At 40.3% G+C, this 21,142-nt stretch overlaps 3 protein-coding genes across 3 annotated transcripts; 2 read left to right on the top strand and 1 right to left on the bottom strand.

Annotated features, from left to right (window-relative positions):
* The first annotated feature begins 104 nt into the window (after positions 1–104).
* LOC113171123 (cathepsin L1-like) lies at positions 105–4,950 on the top strand. Its single transcript, XM_026373506.1, has 11 exons — positions 105–155; positions 319–375; positions 711–764; positions 957–1,013; positions 1,358–1,414; positions 1,778–1,870; positions 2,536–2,622; positions 2,734–2,949; positions 3,164–3,329; positions 3,865–3,973; positions 4,067–4,950. Exons 2-11 carry the CDS (start codon positions 343–345, stop codon positions 4,164–4,166), a joined length of 972 nt encoding a protein of 323 aa, XP_026229291.1. The 5' UTR covers positions 105–155; positions 319–342; the 3' UTR covers positions 4,167–4,950.
* An 813-nt stretch (positions 4,951–5,763) lies between these two features.
* sri (sorcin) lies at positions 5,764–13,123 on the bottom strand. The gene is made up of 8 exons (XM_026372992.2): positions 12,827–13,123; positions 8,609–8,650; positions 8,372–8,441; positions 7,797–7,840; positions 7,209–7,356; positions 6,915–7,028; positions 6,556–6,614; positions 5,764–6,343 (listed from the first exon to the last, which is right to left on the bottom strand). The coding sequence occupies exons 1-8, from the start codon at positions 12,890–12,892 to the stop codon at positions 6,317–6,319; spliced, it is 570 nt and encodes a 189-aa protein (XP_026228777.1). The 5' UTR covers positions 12,893–13,123; the 3' UTR covers positions 5,764–6,316.
* A 3,528-nt stretch (positions 13,124–16,651) lies between these two features.
* On the top strand, positions 16,652–21,133 carry snrnp48 (small nuclear ribonucleoprotein 48 (U11/U12)). The gene is made up of 9 exons (XM_026369874.1): positions 16,652–16,878; positions 17,291–17,404; positions 17,635–17,695; positions 17,950–18,030; positions 18,999–19,175; positions 19,334–19,455; positions 19,843–19,952; positions 20,042–20,164; positions 20,396–21,133. The coding sequence occupies exons 1-9, from the start codon at positions 16,738–16,740 to the stop codon at positions 20,466–20,468; spliced, it is 1,002 nt and encodes a 333-aa protein (XP_026225659.1). The 5' UTR covers positions 16,652–16,737; the 3' UTR covers positions 20,469–21,133.
* Positions 21,134–21,142: the final 9 nt, after the last annotated feature.

Genomic DNA, 21,142 nt, shown 5'->3' with positions numbered 1-21,142 from the left:
TATGATTTTTACATCTGTCCATTACTTTTATATATGATAAGAATTTAACATTTAATTAAAACCTGAGACATGATGTCAAACTAACTCTTTCTATTCAGATCTTGCTGGACACAGCTGAGACGCTGGAAGATTACAACACAACAGCTAGAGAACATGTAGGATTTATTCATTTACTTATCACTTTGATATCGAGTGGCTGAGTTTCCCCTCTGTCTGGTGAAAGGAAAAGTTTCTTTGTGCACATTGTAAATCTCAGCTATTACACATTATTACTGAGTTTCTTGTTCTTAAACATAAAATCAAACTCTCTCCATTCAGATCTTGGCGGTATTGGCTGAGAAGATGATTGAGTACAACAGGATGTCAAAACAACTTGTATGATTTTTACATTTGTTCATTTCTATTCTATCTAATAATTGTTGGTCAGTGTTCAGACATTTTTTTCTGGGGGAGGATGGTTTCTTTGTGCCGACTTTAGAGAGTAACTCTAATAATTGATTAATATGATCATTTATTTTCAGTGATCTCCATTCAGTCACACAATTAATTGGCTCTACTCGTGTCCAAGTAACTTAGAAAAGCTCAGATTAACACTAGACATTATATCACTGTGTTATTATATAAAATCAGCACCTTCATTCCTTTTAATTGATGCTGATTCTAGTGCTGTACAGTAGAACATGAAATAAATTCTAGTTCTCTCCGTCCAGATCATGGAGATAATGACTGTGAAAATGGAGTCGGGCAGGATGTCTCAAAATGAAGTAGGATTTTTACATTTGCTCACTACTTTTGTGTCTAATATTTAATAGATAGATTTTTACCTAAGTCAGTGGTAACTTGTGCTGGGAACTATAAGAGTACAGTCCTGTGTGTGGTGTCGTCATTGTAACAGAACAAACCCAGTTCATGCACAGAAATATATCATATTATAAAATCTCACTCTATCCACTCAGATCTTGGGTGATTTGACTGAAGTGATGGCTGAGTGCAACTTAATGTCAAGAGAGCTGGTAAGATTTCTATTACTTTATACATAGAATTACTGTCGCTTCAGGTTTTTACTGGAGGTTTCTTCCGTTTAAAGGGAGTCAAGGGGGACTGTTGGGTTCTCTGTATGAATTTATGAGGTTCTAATCTTATTATTTAAAATGCCTTGAGATGACTCAGCTGTGATTTGGAGCTCTAAAAATAAACTTGAATTGATTTGAATAAATTCAGAAAGTATTTAGAGTCCTTCATTTGTTGCACATTTTAGTGCAGTGTATGTTTACTTTAAATGTAAAATGCAATTTCTGTCCATCAGTCTAATGACAAAAACTAGAGCATGTCATAAAATCTACCTCTCCCCAATCAGATCATGGAGGAAATGGCCAAGACGTTGGCTAACTATGACAGAACAGCAAGGATGAAGGTACGATTTACACACATCTTTTTTTGTATCTGATAATCAGGTCATAGACATTTGTGATTGATTGACTGAGTCAGTGGTGGCTTGGACGTGACTATTGACTACTGTCAAACTGCTGTGCTACTGTGCACGACACCAAAATACATCCATGTCCTGACGTTCACTGCATGTACCACTAATAACAGATAGGCAAGATTTACATTTTTTTTTTTAATTAAATTTTAAAAAAGATTGACCTACCACCAGTAGGGGTCCTTAGGAAAGACCTCCTCACGCTTACCCTGCCTACCTTTGCATCCTACTTGTAAGTCGCTTTGGATATAAGCGTCTGTAAAATGATTAAATGTAAATGTGTTTCTGTTACAGGCGAAATTTGGTTATTATAAAGATCAAACGACCTTCAACCACAACTCAACACAGAAACTGCATGAACGGAGCATGAAGGACATCATCTGCACAGTGAGTTAACACTGAGTTAGTTGTTAGACTTTCATGCTCAAGACCTGGTTTAGTTTAGTGTTGATTTAAACTCTGCTGATTGTTATACAGGGAGTGTTAGAGTCCTCTCACACTTTCAGTCTGTTTAAATCAAACTCAAATTAGTTTTCCCTCTTGCTGCAGTTTGTTTCATCTGGTGTGAACACAGTAATCACATCCGGGTTTGCACCAAAACAACCCTGTCCAGAGTGCCCTGAAAGGGGAAATCTCGAAACGAATCATCTAGTTAACTCTGGTGCGGTCCTCCTGTTTAGAAACTGAGCACAGGACCAAGTGCTGTGAATTACATGATTTGAGGGCATAAGATTATATGTAGATTTTAATTTGCGCACTCAAAACCTGCTGCAGGATGAATCACAGACAAATGTGAAAACGTGAGAGTGAGCTCTGCCTCTCAGACCTTTGGTCACGATGACTATGAAAGTGGTGTAATAATAATAATGACCAAGAAAGAAACATGCATTAGACAACTACACAGGATGTTGACCGAAGAGCAGAGAGGACGTCCTTATGTAGTTTGAAATGAAACGCTCCTGGTTTAAAAACCCAGAGCAAATGCACAAAAGTGTGAAAACTTGAAATGTGATGCAACGTTACTCTAACTGTTTGTCTCTGTCTTTAATCAGAGCTCAGAAAAAAACAATAAATCTGACTCGCTGCCCAAATCTGTTGACTACCGAGAGGACGGCATCGTTACTGGAGTCAGAAGCCAGGTCATTTCAAATCTACTGATGCATGTTACAGGCATCAAATGTACAGTACTCCATCTCACAGTCCTAACTCAACTAAACTGAAGCCATCTGACTGCGCTTCTCATCCTGCAGGGGAACTGTGGCTCCTGTTGGGCGTTCAGTGCTGCAGGGGCTCTTGAGGGTCAGCTGGCCAGGAAGACGGGTCAGCTGCTGGAGCTGAGTCCTCAGAACCTGGTCGACTGTGTCCTAGACAAAGGCTGTGATGGAGGATACATGGGTCTTGCCTATAAATATGTGACAGACAATGGAGGCTTGAACTCTGAAGAAGACTATCCATACGTTGGAAAGGTGTGTTGGTGGGAAGTGAGGAGAGGCAAGGTGTCATAAAATAAACCTACAATGGTGACACATCGTCTAGTCCCATGTTTCTAATACGATTTCGACAATTCACCGAAGATTTTAGCTGAACCAAACCATTCAAGTCCACGACTGCACACACAGAGGGATCAGGACACCAAAGGTCAACTCAAGCCAAAGTCTGTGCTGTGTCTTATCTTCACAGAAGCAGAAGTGTCGCTTCAAACCATCAGCTGTTGCAGCTCAGTGCAAAGGCTTTAAGATGATTCCAAAGGGGGATGAAGACGCACTGGCTGAAGCCCTGAATGATGTGGGTCCTCTGTCTGTGGTCCTCAACGTTGGTGACAAAACGTTCGATTTCTACAAGACTGGTCAGTGTCCTGCTCCACAGTCTGACTGGTTTAGAGACACTGATGTGTCCTCATGTTTGCCGTCTATTGATTTGTTGTCTTGATGTCACAGCTGTATTTTTTAAATCAAATCAGTCAAAGCAACTTTTACAGATGAAGAACCAATTTCTATCAGATGGTGTCTTAACAGTTCTAACAGAAAGTTTAACAGATTAAAAAAGGCTGAAGTTGTTTGTTCTGATTGAAGTTGGTGACTGTAGCCAATTAATTAATGAATTCATTGACTGATTAAGAGGAGTGTGTCTGGTGAGGAGTGTTCTACAAATGTGCAACAAACCACTAAAGTCTGAACAAAGACTGAACAAATGAGCTGATGGTTGTTCAGAAAGGTTCGAGGTTGTGTGAAACATCATCCTGTTACAGCTAATTTAAACAACACAACGTGGCTCCAAGTGGAGAAATTGAACCCACGTCAAACAGCTTCACACAGAACAATTAAAGTGCAACAGATTCCTTAAACTCAACACGAGTCACTGTCTCCTCGTCTCGTGTGCAGGTATTTACTACAACCCAGAGTGTGATGAAAACCAGCAGAGTCACGCCATGCTGTTAGTGGGCTACGGAGAGACTGCAAAGGGAGAGAAGTACTGGATTGTCAAGAACAGGTGGGAAACACCAACTGTTCGAATATCACAGGAATGATCGTCGATAAAACGCAACGTGTGACATATTCTCCTCCTTCTTTTCTTTGCTGGCAGCTGGGGCGAGCACTGGGGGGAGAAGGGATACATCCGGATCGCACGTGACTGTGATAACCACTGTGGTATTGCCAGTCAAGCCAGCTACCCACTGATGTGACAAGACAACTAAAGAGTTCAGAGGTCAACTGAAAGGTTAAAGTCGCGAGGTAGCAAACTAAAAGTCCATTAGACAACCACATGTACTTATAATATTTATTATGTATTAACTGACACGTCTATGACTTTCAGACATAAACTGAGATTATTAAAACACTTTGAAAATGCTGCTGAGCACCTCAAAGACACAGAGGTATCAGGTTTTTTATTGAAATACTGAAGGATAGAAGATGGAAATGCAGCATTCAGTTCTAGACACCTGAGGTCTGCTCCACATATTTAAATCAGAGCTTAAGACTTTTCTGTCTGTCCAGAGTTTAGCTTCATGTTTATCGTTCTTGTCAAATCATGTTTAAATGGCTTCTTTTATTTTTATTTCAAGTACTGTGAACTGTGAAAAGGGAACATGTCCCTTACTTCATTTGAAAATTGATGTTACAGTAATTATTTATCTTCTCTTTCTGCTAAAACTAAATGGAAACTGAAAATATGTGATTCAAGTTCTCTGTTGTGAAGAACATGTTGTTCCTGTGTCGCCCTCTGGAGGATTTGGAGGTTTGTTACCTTTACAACATGCTGCAGCTGAGCAGCTGAGCAGCTGAGCAGCCTCACTACCTCAGGACATTGTTCTCTAACAATCTCCATTCAGACACTAGATGTCCCTCCAGTATCTCTTACCTGATTCCTCCCAACTCCACCCACCCACAAACCTGTTCCCAGGTTTATGAAGCTATTAAAACATTTACACCCACTCTTTTTACAGTACATCAGATGTGCATTGTACATTTCAGCTACTGGTTGCTGCTGTTTTTGTGTTTAGCACTGTCTTCAGACGTCTGTCTGCACTTTCTCTTTGTGTTCTTGCACTGTTTGCACTAGGTTGGACAGGATGCACTTTATGTGGCTAGGACAACTTAGCAGTTCTCAGCTCCATGTTCTGTCTTGTTACTGTATTATGTAGAACCATGGTTCTGGAGAAACGTTGTCTCATTTCACTATTTACTGCTTCAGCTATATGTGGTTGGAATGACAATAAAGCTTCTTGACTTGACTCTTACGGTAAAGTTCTTTTGGACTTTGTTCCTTTTGCTCTTGTAACATGTTTGTTACAGATCACTGCTTGCGAATGTGAATGAATGAATGTGAGTCAAGGGCTGAAAATGTGCCAGACATATTTTTATTTTGCAGCTAATGTTTAAGTCTGTTGGTATATATTCAAAACATTGTCTTTGCTATTCTTAGGCCTTCACTGGATCTTTTTTTAATAAAATTCATTAAGCTTGTCATGTTTTTGCTCACTCATAATACTGTAGACTGCAGATTGTAAAACTACAATAATAATACTGCAGACTGTGATTACGCTTAAGATAAACTAAGAAAATAGATTGTCTCCATAAAGATGGAACAGGATACATGTGCATCAGTAGCCACTGATCAAAAACCAAATCACAGTTGTACTAATGGCTAGAGAGAATAGAAGAAATCATACTAGCTATAACAACATGGCATCACACACATTTTACTATTTATTCTATAGACGTGCATCCGACACCTGCATCAGTGTGAAACCCACTGTAGAGGAGGGAGTGCAGGGTTGGTGATGTTTAATAATGATTTAATGATTGAAACAGCAGAGAGGAAGTTTCAGCAGAGATGCATTTAAATGACTATTAAGATAAACAGTCACGAGTTTGAAAACTTAAAACACACAATGTGGTTAGTTTATGTCCACCGTCTGTGACAAACACACTGGACTGTAATGTTCTGTGGTCTAGGAAAGATTTTAAAAGGGAATCAAACCTAATAAAAGAAGAGTCGTGTACGTGGTCACCATGTTTATTGACGTCATACATGATAATATGATCTAGTGGGCTAATATTATTATTCTAGTATTCTCAGTAAAAAGCTATAAGTGTATGAGTGGTATTCATATCCTTCAGGGTTTGCCCCTTTTTAAGTAGATTAATATATATATTCTACATATATAAGCTGTTTCATGTTCCTGTTGAAATGGAATGTGCCAGTGGCATTTTAACTGTGTTTATACAACAATACAAGTAAAACATTAGTGAAAAAATACAAATGACATGAGGTTAATGATTTGATATGAGAAGGTTTAAAATGGTTCACTCGTCACTTCCGTTTTCCTCTTCATACGCTCATGGTGACCTGGATAAACTACAGAGAGAGAAAGAGATTCGTTGTTAGTGTGCAACCGTTGATCTTCAAACACAGAGCAGTCTTCTTCTAAAGAATACATCATTTGATGCTGCATGAAAAACTGAACAAACAAACTGTGAACATTCGCCATTAAAACATCTCTCCGAAATTCCTGCATGATGTTCTTCAGTGTAGCTGCTGACATCAAACATCATCCACACTCAACTTACGTCATCATATTGAAATGAGGCGTTTCCAGTTTGGCTTGTGTCCCTCCTTCGGAACTGATCTGAAACACACATTGAAACACTTTCACCACTGACTCACTCACTTAATTATTGGAACACAGTAATGAGTGAATGCTTCAGCCTCGTGATGACAACATGAACCTCTCTGTGGCTCTACCGCCTCAGTAATCGGCCACATCTTGTCTTTAACTTGAGCAAAACAAGTGTTTCACTCCGAAGATGATGCAGAAGTGGACGAAACTCACAGTCCTAATGGACGAGGTGAGCTAGAGAGGAGCCAACATAATCAGATAACAAGTTTACATTAAATGTCAGTTTGAGTTCTTGCTCGGCCCACTCACCGGTCAGAGCACGGAGTCTTACACAACAGCTCACAAACTCATCGAAGGGGATCCTGTTGTTCACACTGTAGCGCTTCATGATGCAGTTCATGGCCTGAGGGCTCAGATTGTAACCTGCACAGTTCACATGATCAAATAAATATAATTTCAGAGATTCTCATGCACTAGATAATAACTTTCTTCCTCTACAAACCTTGGCAGTCTGTGTAAGGATATTAAACCACTATATTTAGATATTAGAAATTCAGGTTTAGATCAAGCTGCAAGTGAATAAGTTGTGTTAGTTAACTGTACCCATAGTGGTGATGGCCTGCTGCAGCTCTTGGCCCTCTACAGCCCCGCTGCGGTCCCGGTCAAAGGACATGAAGGTGGTCTTCCAGCCGTTCAGAACCTGACACAGCTCCTTGAACTCTTGAAAGCCCATGGTACCAGACATGTCTCTCTGTCACAGTCAGTCAAGGATAACATATCCAGACATCACCCAGCTGAGCACAAGTGAGAACGCAAATGTTTGAGTCAGACGACCCGGATATAATCTGGACTTTAATCTGCAATGTCCCAACTACAAAGTCCAGAAAATGCCTGAATGGTGACCTGACCTGGTTTTCCCAGTCGAACCCGTTACCCATCACTTACATACATACAGAACATGAATCAACACCCTCCCTGGATCTCACTTATGCTCCTGAGTCTGAATGGGAACTAGAAGAGTAAAAGCTGTTAATCAGTTTCATGACTGACGGGGGCATAAACATAACCACAAAGCAGTGGATTTAAAAGAAATCAGGAAGTGATGCAGCAGTTTCATCATCCTATTTCAAAATAACTAACTTCCATCATATGTCTTAATCTGTTAATCGTGTGTGTCTGAGGGAAGGATACATCCAACATGTTGATCATCAGCCTGCAGGTGTCCAGGCTGAAGGCTGTAGAAGAGAAACAGAGACTGTGAGCACAGACACGAGTGTCCTCACTCAAAACACCATATACATGAATAAACACATCAGTGCGTTTTCAGATCATCTTTTTTGTTGGTATGACTCCTCAGAAATCCTCTCTAGACTTCTGCCAGAAAAAACACTGCTACTAAACGTAACTGTGACTGGTGAATCTTACACTGACCAGACACAGTTTGTTCTGAATGACTGGAGCATATTAAACCCTCATGAACACAGTGTCTCATTCCACTACATCAGTGTCAGACTAAAGTTATGAATTCAAATGTTTAATATGATTATCAGGATACAGTATTCTTATTATTCAGCTTTGATGGTGGCATAATTTTCTAATCCTTACTTGCTGTGTGACCACACAGAATTGTAATCAACTCAAAAAACAAAGATGTAAATAGAATTATTAACACAGGCTGTGTATAAGCATTATATGAAAATTCGGTTTAAACCTCAACATATTTGGGTTTTAGGTGGATATATGGTAAAACCGTGTGGCCTTCTTACGTTGGTACGAGCCAGACATGCCGGACTGTGTGAGGCAGCGCTGCAGCTCGTCTGGTGAGATCTGTCCGTCCTGTCACGAGTTGAGAAAAGAAAACAACAGACAGAGTGAGACAATGATCAGCTGCTGCACAAAGGTCCAGCATTACTGGACCTGGTGGTCTACTGTGGTTTGATGGTTCATCAAACATGATGATGCCACAGTGAATTGTTTCTTCAGCGTTTGTGCAGGTGTGTTACCTGTCCAGCTATAGCTGAAAAATATCCATAGAGAGGATCCTGCTGCAGAGAAACAGAGACAGAGGTGTGAAAGTGTTAGTTAGTTGGTTTATTAATATTATCCATTATTGCTGGTTAATTTTATTCAACTCCTGTAAATAAAAGAATCCACGAACATGAGTAGGACCGATACTAAGATGACTTTCATCAATTGTTTTTGAATCAATTTATTTTTTCTTATATAAAATGTGATAAATTAGCATCAAATGCCTGTTCCATGTGTGACAAAGCAAAAATAATAAACAAATCCAAATTTATCATGACTTTAAGTTTATATGGACCTTAAAGGAGCTACAGCATTTACACCATATTCCCATGAGCGTAGACACAGACATGACACACAGTAATGTCATGCCAGTCCAGACATGTAAAGTTGTGGCACAACTGATTTTTGTCAGTGATAAAAAACCAGACAGAGAAAACCATCCGGTTTCATCGTGTCACCACCTGATAAAGATCCAAAGACTTTAATGTTTTAATAAAGTGAGTTTACTACACTGATCACATTCTCCTGTTAGGAAACAGTGAGTCAATACAGGCTGTGTGTGTCTCAGGCTGTTTCTGTGCAGCATTTGACTCAGTTACCTTTTTCTCAATCAAACCTCATAAATGTTGCATCATTACAAAAGTTCACTTCATTCCTGTATAATCTCTGCCAGCTGCCTGCATGCTTTACATAGTTCCCTGTGCTGACTATCTGTTTATTGGCCACAGACAGGACTGAGCTGATTGTCTAGTGTGTGTGTGTGTGTGTGTGTGTGTGTGTGTGTGTGTGTGTGTGTGTGTAACCACTCCCTTCCTCTAAAAGAGTTTACACAGGAGTTTTCCAGACAAAGAGTTTAAATGGACGTTCTACTGTAAATGAACAATAAACATCAGTGGTTTCAGTTGACTTTGTTTGTATTTCAGTTTTATGCTGTTTTATGTTCCAACTACACCATTCACAGAGAAATGTTGTGATTCTGAATGATTTAACTGTCTCAAAGCTCTACCGGCCTCCTTCCAGCTCCACATCTGGTTCATGTGAACAACACGGACACAGGTTTTTATATGTGTTCCACATGTGCAGTTGCAATCATTGGATTTTAGTTTCTACTGTGCCAGTTTAGTGTAAGTGTAATGCTCACTGGAAAATGGCCTTTTTGATATTCTAACTGTACTTCTACTGTTGTAACAATGCAACTTATCCACTGTGGACCTAATAAAGGTTTTCGTTCTTTCTTTCTTTAACTGTGCCTCATATTCATAGTGGGCGTTGAAAGATAAGAAATCTTTTAATGGCCTGTTGAACGTTCAGTGGAAGGAATGAGGGACAAACTCCACAGTCTCTGTCTGGTCCAATAACTCATTGAGACTAATAAGTAGATTCAGTCACCTCACTATTTGTATATGAGCTGGATATTCTAAAGGTAAAGTCCCTGCAAAAGCTAAACCCGCTCTAAGTAAATGTCTGCATAAGAAAACATAGTATTAGTACTACTCCAAAGATCTGAACACTAGTTTTACTGATGTGAAGAGTCTCAGCTGTCAGAGATCCAGAGGTGGAAGAAGTGAAGTTTTACCTACAGTGAAGTATCAGAACTGCAGTGAGGAAAACTGGGACAACAGTAAATTCATCCCTTTCATTTACATTTGATATTACTGGGTTGAATTTATTGATTTGCACTGAATGATGACTGACTCTCCAGACTTAAACCTACTTTATTTTATTCTATAATAACACAATAGTAACGTAGCAGCTGTTGTTATATCAGTGTTTTTGTTAATTATACTTCGTTTAATGAACGTGAATCTGCACAATAAGCAGCAGATAAGTCATCAGAGACTTCTCCAGCTCCGCTGTGACAAGGAACGGTTCAGGAAGTCATTTGTGCCAACAGCCATCAGCCTGTACAATGACTCCCTGACAGAGAGTCAGTGTCCACGCTGATGGTTTAACAATGTGTAACTAAGTCACTTTACATTCAAGTCCTACTGTGTGTTTTGTTGGTATTACTGTGTGTTATTCTTGTACTGTGTCTCGTGTATTGTTGTGTAGATTATGTTACTCAATGTTCAATGTTTTTGTGTGTAATGGCTGCTGCAACACCGAAATTTCCCCTTGGGGATCAATAAAGTATCTATCTAGATAGAGAAGAGTGAGAAGAGAGCTGCACAGGCTTCACCCCACAAAGGCTGCAGGTCCTGATGGAGTCAGCCCAAGGGTGCTGAAAGCCTGTGCTCCTCAGCTATGTGTTGTTCTCCAACACATCTTCAATCTCAGCCTACAACTGGAGAGAGTTCCTCTAGGGTGGAAAAAGTCGTGCCTGGTTCCAGTGAATAAGACGCCACGTCCCAGAGTCCTCAATGACTTCAGACCAGTGGCTCTGACATCACAAATCATGAAGGCTTTTGAGAGGCTGATCCTGGAGTCCCTCCGACCTCTGGTCAAACCCTCACTTGACCCCCTCCAGTTTGCTTATCAACCCCATATTGGAGTGGATGACGCCATCATACACCTTCTACATCGCACCTACACCCACCTGGACAAGCCTGGGGGCTTAGTGAGGATCATGTTTTTTGATTTCTCCAGTGCATTCAACACCATCCGGCCTGCACTGCTGGGAGAGAAATTAAAAAACATGCAGGTCAACACTCCCCTGATTTCCTGGATCATGGACTACCTCACTAACCACCCACAGTACGTCCGCCTGCTGAACTGTGTGTCTGACACTGTGGTCTGTAGCACAGCTGCTCCACAGGGGACAGTTCTGTCTCCATTCCTCTTCACCCTGTACACCTCAGACTTCAGGTACAACTCAGAGTCCTGTCATCTTCAGAAGTTCTCTGATGACTCTGCAGCTGTAGGATGTATTAGGGGTGGAGATGTCACAGAGTACCGTGGAGTGGTGGACAGTTTTGTTGACTGGTGTGGACTCAACCATCTGCAACTGAACATCAATAAAACAAAGGAGCTGGTGATGGACTTCAGGAAATCTGGGAGTCCTGTCATCCCTTTCTCTATACAGGGGGAGGAGGTGGAGGCTGTATCTGAGTACAAATACCTGGGAGTGTACTTGGACAACAAACTGGACTGGACCAAAAACTCATCAGCATTGTACAGAAAGGCTCAGAGCCGGATGTACTTCCTGAGGAGACTCAGGTCCTTCAACGTCTGCAGCACCATGCTGCGGATGTTTTATGAGTCTGTAGTGGCCAGTGTCATCTTCTATGCTGTGGTCTGCTGGGGCAGCAACATGAAGGTGGCAGACACTAACAGACTAAACAAGCTGATTAGGAGGGCTGGCTCTGTTCTGGGGGTGGAGCTGGACCCTCTACATGTTGTGGCTGAGAGGAGGATGCTGTCCAAACTCCTCTCAATCTTGGACAACCCCTCCCACCCACTGCACAGTGTGTTGGCTGGACAGAGGAGCACGTTCAGCCAGAGACTTATTAACATTAAATGCTCCACAGAGCGCCACAGGAGATCCTTTCTACCTGTGGCAATCAATCTGTACAATTCCTCCCCCCTCTGTAAGGGGTTGGGGAAGTGAAACTGTCATATACTTGTGACCCAATTTCATTTATCTATTTTCTATTTTACATATTCTGTATATATATTGACTTTTTCAGTATTGATGTTATTGTGTATTTATGTTTGTGTATTTATGTTGGTGTTGGATCTTTCCTGGTTGTGGTTCCTTTTCTTTCTGTCTGTTTTGAGAACAATGGTGATGAGGCAAAACAATTTCCCTCTGGGATTGAAAGTTTTTTGAATCTTGAATCTTGAATCTATCTGTCTATCTATCTATCTATCTATCTATCTGTCTATCTATCTATCTATCTATCTATCTGTCTGTCTGTCTGTCTATCTATCTATCTGTCTATCTATCTATCTATCTATCTATCTATCTATCAAAGGAGCAGCTCATTAATTATTAAGGTGTAAATGAGCAAATATTAAAGTAAAAGTAGTTCAAGTATGTTGTGTAACGTACTCAGTTCCTAATATTTATAAGGAAGCTGCTGAATCACTTGAAGCTGGTTGATTCTCTGAAACATCTTTTCTTATTTCCAACAGATCTAAACTTCAGTCGAGCTCAGTTTGGACGAACTCGTCAGTACTTTTTCTCCTCCGGGACCTTTGCTGCACATGTCCCGCTGCTGTCCGCCTCCCTCGGCTCCACCTGCGGCCCTTACCTGGACTCCACCGGGGACTCCACCCGGGGCTCCGCCGTACCCTGCTCCGTAGCCCGGATAAGCCATCTCTGAGCCCCGCTTCCTGTTTCAACCTTCAGGGTGTGTCGGTGAACACGAACACGTCCCAACAACGGACAAACAGAGGTTCTTAAGCACTGTTAATGACCCTGAAGGATCTCGACATTAAGGCTCAGACATTAATGTTCCAGAGCTGATGTCGAAGCAGGTAGAAAGGAAACAGGAACAAACAGGAACCTTTGAACCGCACTTCAATGTTTCCTCTGTGCTGCACTAAGCTGCACTCTGATTGGACGGGAGCGACCACATGACCTCTAGTGACCAACCACATTCAAGCACTGGCTGTAAAACTGAACATCCTGTTAGTGTAATAATTAGAAACTGTGACTAACAAAGTGTTGTAAAGGGCCAAATATGAACGTAAGCATACAAAATACACCTGATCCCTGGAGTTTTAACTCAAGAGAACTTGTCTTTTTCAAGTTGAGGGCACGATTCAATGGTTTCCTGTTCAGGAAACCATTGAATCGTGTTATTTATCCCTCAAAACGTCTCGGCCCCCCAGTCTGTCCCTACTCAAGCTCATATCATGCTCTCACATTTACAGTTACTTGAACAGATTTCATGTGCTCCAGCTCAGGAAGGAAGATTTGTGGACTGATGAAACAATGGTTGAATTGTTGGCAGCACTATCTATGGCATAAAATGAAATGTAAGAAGAGCAGTACTGTAGGTGGGGGTACCGTCATGATTTGGGGCTGCTTTGCTGTTGTGGTGTCTTTAGAGGAAATAATTATACAATTCAATTTTATTTATAAAGCGCCAAATCACAACAGAGGGGACGGCCATCTGCCTTGACTATTAGGGTGAGTGGAAAGAGGAGAGAGAAAAGAACAACAGGCAACAAACAACAAGAACAAACACTGGACAGGTTGTAGGACCAGTAACTGAACTTGGAGCTGTATATCTCTAAGGAGGATACCTGCAGAAATACTAGATTTATCTGACAACTGAGCCTGAACATTATATTGCTGAACTTATACAGTCTAATATTTAGTGGTCAGTACAGTATCTCGGTATCTGAGTTCATATATCAGCTGAGCTTGGTCTGAAAACTAACTTTTAATTGAAATTTTTTAATACATGTAAAACTTTGGTATGATCCTTTAATGGAAAACCTGACGTCAGTCACTGACACAAGCTGCCCAATCAGCTTGTTCTGGAGGGACACATACCTGCTGGGTCCAGCTCTGGAGAAACCCACTCGGAGGCTGTGAGGCTAAATCAAGAGGGAAACACTTGACCACACTCACTTGTGGAGATCACTGAAGATCGAACTCAGGCTGGAATCATGTACAGACTGAATCATGGCTGTTGGATCTGGTCACCCAGACCTCCTCCATGTTTCCATCCTCAACATTCAGGGAGCCTGGCTTCAGGTATTCTGAGCCTCCAGGAGGAAGAGGGAGAGGAGGCGCGAGAGAATCCATCTGTTTGCTGCTACACTACAGGTGGGTTTAAGACAAGAACAAATAGATTTTAATTGGTTCATATTCACCTTGTTAAATTAAATTGTTGCATCAGAAAAAGCTGAAAATAGCTGCTATTACACAACATAGGAAAAAAAGACAAAATAAATCAGCCAGTATTATCCAACCAGCAGAAAAACATGAATCAAGGTACAGGATATTAATGAAAGAGTAGGACCCACTGTTTTCAGATGACAATGAAGAGATAAAGTTATATTTAATGCATGTAGAGAATGATATACCATATTTCTGTGTTCTGAATGTATGTTACAGATTACAAATATAAATATTTATATATTTTCCTTTGTCATAGGTGAAAAAATACAAGAATTCAATTAAAACACTGTATAAATTGAATATGAATAAATTATCACACTGGACTTTAGTCATCTTAGCAGTTACAGACTGATCAGACTGGTTTGTGGTGTTTGGTGGTTTGGTTCATTTGCAGTATCAGTCTCTACACCAAAACAATTAGCTTTGACTTAACATCCATCCATCAATGCTTGTTCTTGTTGCACTCCCTGCTCTCTGTGTGCATGCCTGTTGTGTGTCTATGTAGGCGCGATGCCACTACATGCTGATGACATATTACTGTATTTTGGTCCAAACCCAGCAGGTCTTATCAGCAGGTAAAGGAAACAGATGGCTCAGGCATATGATTCAGCAGTGACGTTCGACTATAAGCCAACCCCAACATTTACCATTCAGGCACATTCGGGTGGCATCAGAAAACTCAGTGCTTTATTTTCTAAAATAAAAATGAGACGATGCGTAGTGTGTCCAGACTGACCCGAGCTGCTGAATATCCACATTACCTCACATATATCTTACCTGCAGGTTGCCATGACGTTATCAGTCAGGCTGTGGAAGCCCAGCAGTCCACCTCCGAACCCCCCACCCACTCAGGGATCCCCAGCAGCTCTGGCCTGGCTGGGAGAAGTCCTGGTGTCCTCTCCTCTCAGCAGCCAGCAACTGTGATTCAGGCTGATGAGGGAAATGTAGCACAGCATTTCACTGGCTGTTACTGGGACGGTCCAGAGAGGCAGACTCAGTCATGTGTGTGTGTTTTTGGGGATAGAGAACCAGAACATGTGGGTCACTGCTGGCCTGGATCTCCATACATCTGCTTCGGAGGTGAGTATTCACCTGGTGTTTCCTCATATAAGACAGCAGGATTCTCAGTTTTAGACAGAGACAAACATTCTATTCATTATAATTAATCATAACACTCATACTATACACACAGCTTTTTCAGTCTGATGAAAAAAGCTGTAGGCCGTTTGAAATCATAGTACACTGGATGTGTCTGCATCTTGAGTCTGGCCCTTATGTGCTACAGATGCAATATGAGGATTTCCTTTTTTGCCTTTTTTGTCTCACTGGCCCCCAGGGGAACAGGTGTACTCACCAATGGCATAAATTTATATTTCCTGTCTGCTATTGGTGACGGCAGATCGGAGCCTCACAATACTTCTGTTTGCTTGATGTAGTGAGGAGGAATCTAGTCGTTGGAGTCGAGGTGGTGGAGGAGGTTGCTATTGAAGACACCGTAGAGGTTCTGTAAGTACAGCAGGAATGATTACTTATTCTCAATACTGCAACTGTTTCTATGGTATTTCTAGTTCATTGTAATTCTGCAGTATGATCCACACCAATACAATGATGCTCATAAAGGTGGTGGAAACAGATGGTTGCTCTCTTTACCCTTCTCAGAACAGGGGACGTTTACACAGATGATCTTCTGGATCCTGAGTTGCTGCACGAAGACCAGCTGTACCCGACATGAACTTCACTGACTTTCACTGCACTCTGCACTAAGCTATTTTTGCCATGTCAGTATTGTATATATGTTAATTTTGTGTATTTGGCATGCTGTTTATCTATTTTCTAATAAAAACAACTGACACAATGAAGAAATATGATTCGCTTACCTGATTTTTTTCTTTACATACATAACATAATATGTAAAATATAATATTCTCTTTTACGCCAACCTATTATGTTTTCACTCACCTCACAAAATAAATAGACATCCGAGGTGCTACTAGAACATACATGGATGAAGGACAGAACATATTTAGCTGCACTGAACTAAAACAAATTAACCTGTTCATTAGAGAAACTTCTTGGTGTCATATAAATATTAATTATGTAGCTCATGAACACAGCTCCTGCTCGGTAGGTGGCGGTAGTGCTTCCTGAGCTGGCTGCCAGCCGCCAATCACGTTTAAAGAAGAAGCATCACGTATCGTCCGTCAACGCCCCATCACACGTCATCACGCATCTCAATATGGCGGCGGCGGGTGCAGGAAAATCTAAATACTGATGCTATCTGGTTAAAATCGTATTTTAAAAGCCACAATGTCAGGGTTGCAAGCAGAAACTGTTCCTGATCGATTGGACCGACTGCGGGAGCTGACAGAGTTCACTGAAAAATGTAAAAAACAGCTAAATGAGATATTTGAGACCCTGGGATGGTCGCTGGACTACAAGCCCAACCAGGTAAGCTAACAGTTAATGTTAGCTAGCTGACTAGCTAGCTTGGTATTTAAGGTAGATTAACCTTTAGCCTTTAATGTTACGTTTACACATACTGTCTTTGGTCACAAAAATAGTAACTTTGATTATAGTGCAGATAATTAAACACGGTTAGTTTTATCACTTTTATGTATATGTGCATATGAAGTTGACGTCCAGCTAAACAGAATCTGAACCTAAACCTTAACCGCTACCTAGTTAGCAGCTAATGTAACGTTAAACTGGTCAGCTGTGGTTAGAGTCTTACTAACTACTCTAGAGTTAAGCCAGAAAGTCAAATATTTCACATTTAACGTTAGCTCAAATTAGTTTGCCCTGTCCGTATATTGTTATCATATAAGCTGATGTACGTGTAATGTTGTTGGTGTTTTCTCAGGAAGAAATGGAGAAGTGTCCCTACGACCCCAACCACAGAGTCCCAGTCCGGAGTATGGAGAAACACAAAGCTTCCTGCAGCCTTAGAAAGCTGGGTTACTCCACGGAGGAGCAGGTAATATACGTTATCATGGCTGTAGTCTGATAAAAACAAAAGTAGCGATGTTCCAGAGTAACATCCTTTAGATATTTATCAGGTTCAGACATTTTCTGGTGTCGCACATGTTCAACACATGTAGCTTGTGCTTAGTGCTCAGCTGACTGGGTAAAGTTTATGTAATATCCCGTCTGCTTCAGACATTTGTGTTCAGACAAGCTCAGTGAAGTTTTACTACTCTTTTACAGGCAGAGATGTACGACCCCTCTGTGTGTTATGAAAACAACAGCGTTAGAAGCTTTACAATGGGTGAGTAAAAATGTAACCACTGTTGTGACAATTGATATTCAGAATGAACCCTTAAAGTTGAACTATGATCAACGTGGAAATAAACATCTTTTGGTAACTGCTGTTGATTAAGCTTTTTAAAAGAGGAAGATGGGAAGGAATGATGAAGATTTTAATATAACAAACTGCCTATGTCTTGACATCCATTGCAGTCAGTTCTCCCATTAAAACATATATTGTATGTTTTTAACTTGTAACCATGTTTCTTCATGCAGATAAATCTACCCAGCATCAAGTGATCATGCAAGCAAGGTCTGCTGCACCACTAATGAAGATGGAAGGAGTCTTCTGGCAAGGTATCAGCTCATTTTGTTGTTGTTGTATATTTTTCATATTTTACATATTTGATGTAATCCAACCAGACATGACATTGTTTCATTAGAAGCAAAGGCAGTCTAATTTCAAAGCCAAGAACAATGGATTTGTAATAACAAACCACTAGATGTCACTAGAGGGTTATCATGTACCCAACCTTAAACTATCTCAAAACACGTCTGCCTCTATTATTATTATTCTCATGTTTAAAAGCTAAAAAATGACGCTCATTAGTTGTTTTCTATTTTTGGGAATGACATTTTTAATATCATATTTGTGTGTTCTGTTTGCAGTGACAGGGTGAGTATTAGAGTGGAGCTGAGCTCCAGAAAGTTCTGCTTCTCTGGTTCAGGCTTGCCTGATTACAAGCAGTATCCTTTAATATAATATCCTTTCAAACCATAAGTGGGACTTCCACACACTTTTCTCTTTACGTGTTAGGGAAAATCCTGTCCATACTTTCAGACTTGACACTGAGTAATGTGTTATAAAAGATTATAAAGAAAAAAAACAATTTCACTTCTTTTTATGAGTTTCACTGCTAAAATAATTACAGTTGACAGTCATATTCACTTACGATTTTCCCTAATTAGAGTGATTACAAAAAAGATGATAACAAAAGAGATGTGCAATAGATACTTAGCGTAGCTGAGTAAGGGAAAGATCTTAGAAATGATCCATATTTCAGATGACAGCAGCTGAAAGAAACTGATACCAGGGATGTAAATTATAAACAAACCAGTGAAGCTAAAGGGCTGGGAAACATGATGACCATCTTTATCAGATTCTCTTGTGAATTTTTGATTTCTGAACAATTGTTCTCTTGCTCTTCACTCACTATGCCAGGTGCAAAAGGTCACCATATATTTGTAAGCTCATTTGGACATAAAGGCTGTCGTATTTGTCTACCACAGTCCTCTGTTTTAAAGCCTCTGTGATCCTCCATCAGGTCAGTACTCGGGTCAGGCTCTTGACGTTCCCCAGAACCACAAGCGAGCTGTGTGTGACCTTACAGTCGCTGATCGATTGGCTCTGTACGATCATGTGGTTGGCGTCCTCAATCAGCAGAAGGAAGCTGCCTCCAATGATGATCTTTATGTAGATTTGGTTTCCAAACTCCAAAAGGGTAAGACTCCTGAATCATCACAAATACACTAAACACCAAACATGACATGCTGCAGAAAAATACTTTTAGTTTGATGAATAAATATTGATAACTTTGGTTTCTCCCTCTCTCTGAAAGACATCAAGTTAGAGTGTTTGTGTTTTTGTTTTTGTGTACAGATGAAGAACAGAATGAACCCAAGACTCACCTGGAGCTGATGGCAGAGATGAGGGACTACAAGAGGCGGCGTCAGTCTTATCGTGCCAAGAATGTTCACATCACTAAGAAGTCATACACTGAGGTATGAGTGATCCACAGGGTAATGTTGCTCATGTATGCAGCTGTTCTGTTATTAGAGGAGTCTGACATTTCTCCCTTTGGAGTTCAAATGAAATTAGAGGTGAGGTTGGACAGAAAAAACAAATCCTCAGAGTTTATCTTTTGTTACTGCACAGTTCTGTCAGACCTTTTATAACTCTGTTTTTCACTGCATATTCATGAGTTTTGAAGATGAAAGGCGATCAGAAAAGTGTGGGTGAAATTTCTTTAATGCCTCAAATAAATTATTTGCATGTCTAAGTAAAAATGTGAGCTGACTGTGATATGTGTCGTGAATACTTCTCTTTTCTATTTTGTTAAACATTGAGAAACTAATTGAATATCTGATATCACTGTGATCAATCTGCAGGTGATCAGAGAGGTGATAAATGTTCATTCAGATGAGCTTGCCAGACAGTGGCGACAGGAAGAGGAAGAGAACCAGGAGGAGTCAAGGAGATCTGAACACGTGTCCCACAGGTATAAGAAATTGCGTAACTTCTGATCTCCTGATGATGAGTTTCCTGAAAGATCATTCTGTTTTTTAATTTCTGCTATTTGTCTGCCAGACGTCGACTGGATGAAAGGAGGTCAGCATCTTCAGAGTCTCGCCACTCCAACAGCAGACGCCATCGTAGCCGAGATCGAAGTCAAGACAGAGAAAACAAGAAGAAGAAAAAGAAGAGAGAACGGTTAGAAAAGACTTAAATATTTTATTATATAATGTTGTTTATGATGAGTTTCATATTTATATAATCAATTTATTAATGTATGTTTCCGCACTATTTAATCTCAAATAGTATAGAAGGACGCAGATTCTAAAAAAGTCTTTGTAAAATCATATTCATTAAAATGTGCTTGGGTTTTAAGAAAATGTACTTTAGTTTCTTTGAAGATTATATTGGCTCTTTTGATCTTTGCAGGGATTCCCGTTCACCAGATGGTCGAAAGAAGAAGAAAAAGAAAAAGAAAGATGACAGGGAAAAGGAGAAGTGATAGTCCAGCAGCAGCAGAATTCAGATCAGAGGTTAAGGTCAAAGTTTTAGATGTCATAACATTTTAAGTTTGCAAGCTGGGAAATTTTGGAAATGTATAAATGGGAATAAAGTTTGGGGAACTAATGGAACATCTCTGCCTGGTTTGATGGGGAGTGTTTTTCTGCTGCAGACTAAGTGGAATGTTTTGTAGACATGTCATAGCTGGCACGTTTTCACCATCAGGTCAAAGGTCATTCTGTTTTAGGCCTAATTTTCATTTTTCCTTTAAAAGATTCAAAAGAGTCTTTAAAAATAGTCATTCAGGAAAAAAAGTTCTAGGTTTGAATTTGGATTTCAAAAGTGTAGATTGTTTTCAAAAACTAACAAAGTCTATGATGATGGTGATGATGATGCACAGGTCACTATTTAAAAAACAACTATTTTAGAACAACTCATACTTGCAAGAAAATTACTCTTACAATTTGTGTAACTCCAAAAAGGAAGCTGTTGCAGATTGCAAAGTAGGGAACACCCAGAAGTCTGAACTAGTCTCAGTCACAGAAGGTACATTTCATGTGATCCAGTTGTTAGTTCCAGACACTAATCTGCATTTGACTGAACGTTTCTTTTTCAAATATTTTCATATTTACGCTTCTACCAGAATAAAGTCAAACATAGTTCTAATCACTGCGT

The sequence above is a fragment of the Anabas testudineus genome, chromosome 16, assembly GCF_900324465.2.
Source record: "Anabas testudineus chromosome 16, fAnaTes1.2, whole genome shotgun sequence".
Classification (NCBI taxonomy): Eukaryota; Metazoa; Chordata; class Actinopteri; order Anabantiformes; family Anabantidae; genus Anabas; species Anabas testudineus.
The sequence above is the reverse complement of the archived record's forward strand: the minus strand, read 5'-3'. Positions and strand labels throughout refer to the sequence as shown.

What these genes read in the sequence shown, in the direction of transcription:
- LOC113171123 (XM_026373506.1), top strand. Translation starts at nt 343, where the DNA reads ATGATTGAGTACAACAGGATGTCAAAACAACTT. An exon ending in ACAGAACAGCAAGGATGAAG is followed by an intron (nt 1,415 to 1,777) that starts GTACGATTTACA and finishes TTTCTGTTACAG; the next exon opens with GCGAAATTTGGTTATTATAA. An exon ending in GTTCGATTTCTACAAGACTG is followed by an intron (nt 3,330 to 3,864) that starts GTCAGTGTCCTG and finishes TCTCGTGTGCAG; the next exon opens with GTATTTACTACAACCCAGAG.
- snrnp48 (XM_026369874.1), top strand. Translation starts at nt 16,738, where the DNA reads ATGTCAGGGTTGCAAGCAGAAACTGTTCCTGATCGATTGGACCGACTG. An exon ending in GGTTTCCAAACTCCAAAAGG is followed by an intron (nt 19,176 to 19,333) that starts GTAAGACTCCTG and finishes TTTTGTGTACAG; the next exon opens with ATGAAGAACAGAATGAACCC. An exon ending in AAGAAAAAGAAGAGAGAACG is followed by an intron (nt 20,165 to 20,395) that starts GTTAGAAAAGAC and finishes TGATCTTTGCAG; the next exon opens with GGATTCCCGTTCACCAGATG.
- sri (XM_026372992.2), bottom strand. Translation starts at nt 12,892, where the DNA reads ATGGCTTATCCGGGCTACGGAGCAGGGTACGGCGGAGCCCCGGGTGGA. An exon ending in TGATGATCAACATGTTGGAT is followed by an intron (nt 7,357 to 7,796) that starts GTATCCTTCCCT and finishes TGACTGTGACAG; the next exon opens with AGAGACATGTCTGGTACCAT. An exon ending in GCAGGCCATCACCACTATGG is followed by an intron (nt 7,029 to 7,208) that starts GTACAGTTAACT and finishes TGAACTGTGCAG; the next exon opens with GTTACAATCTGAGCCCTCAG.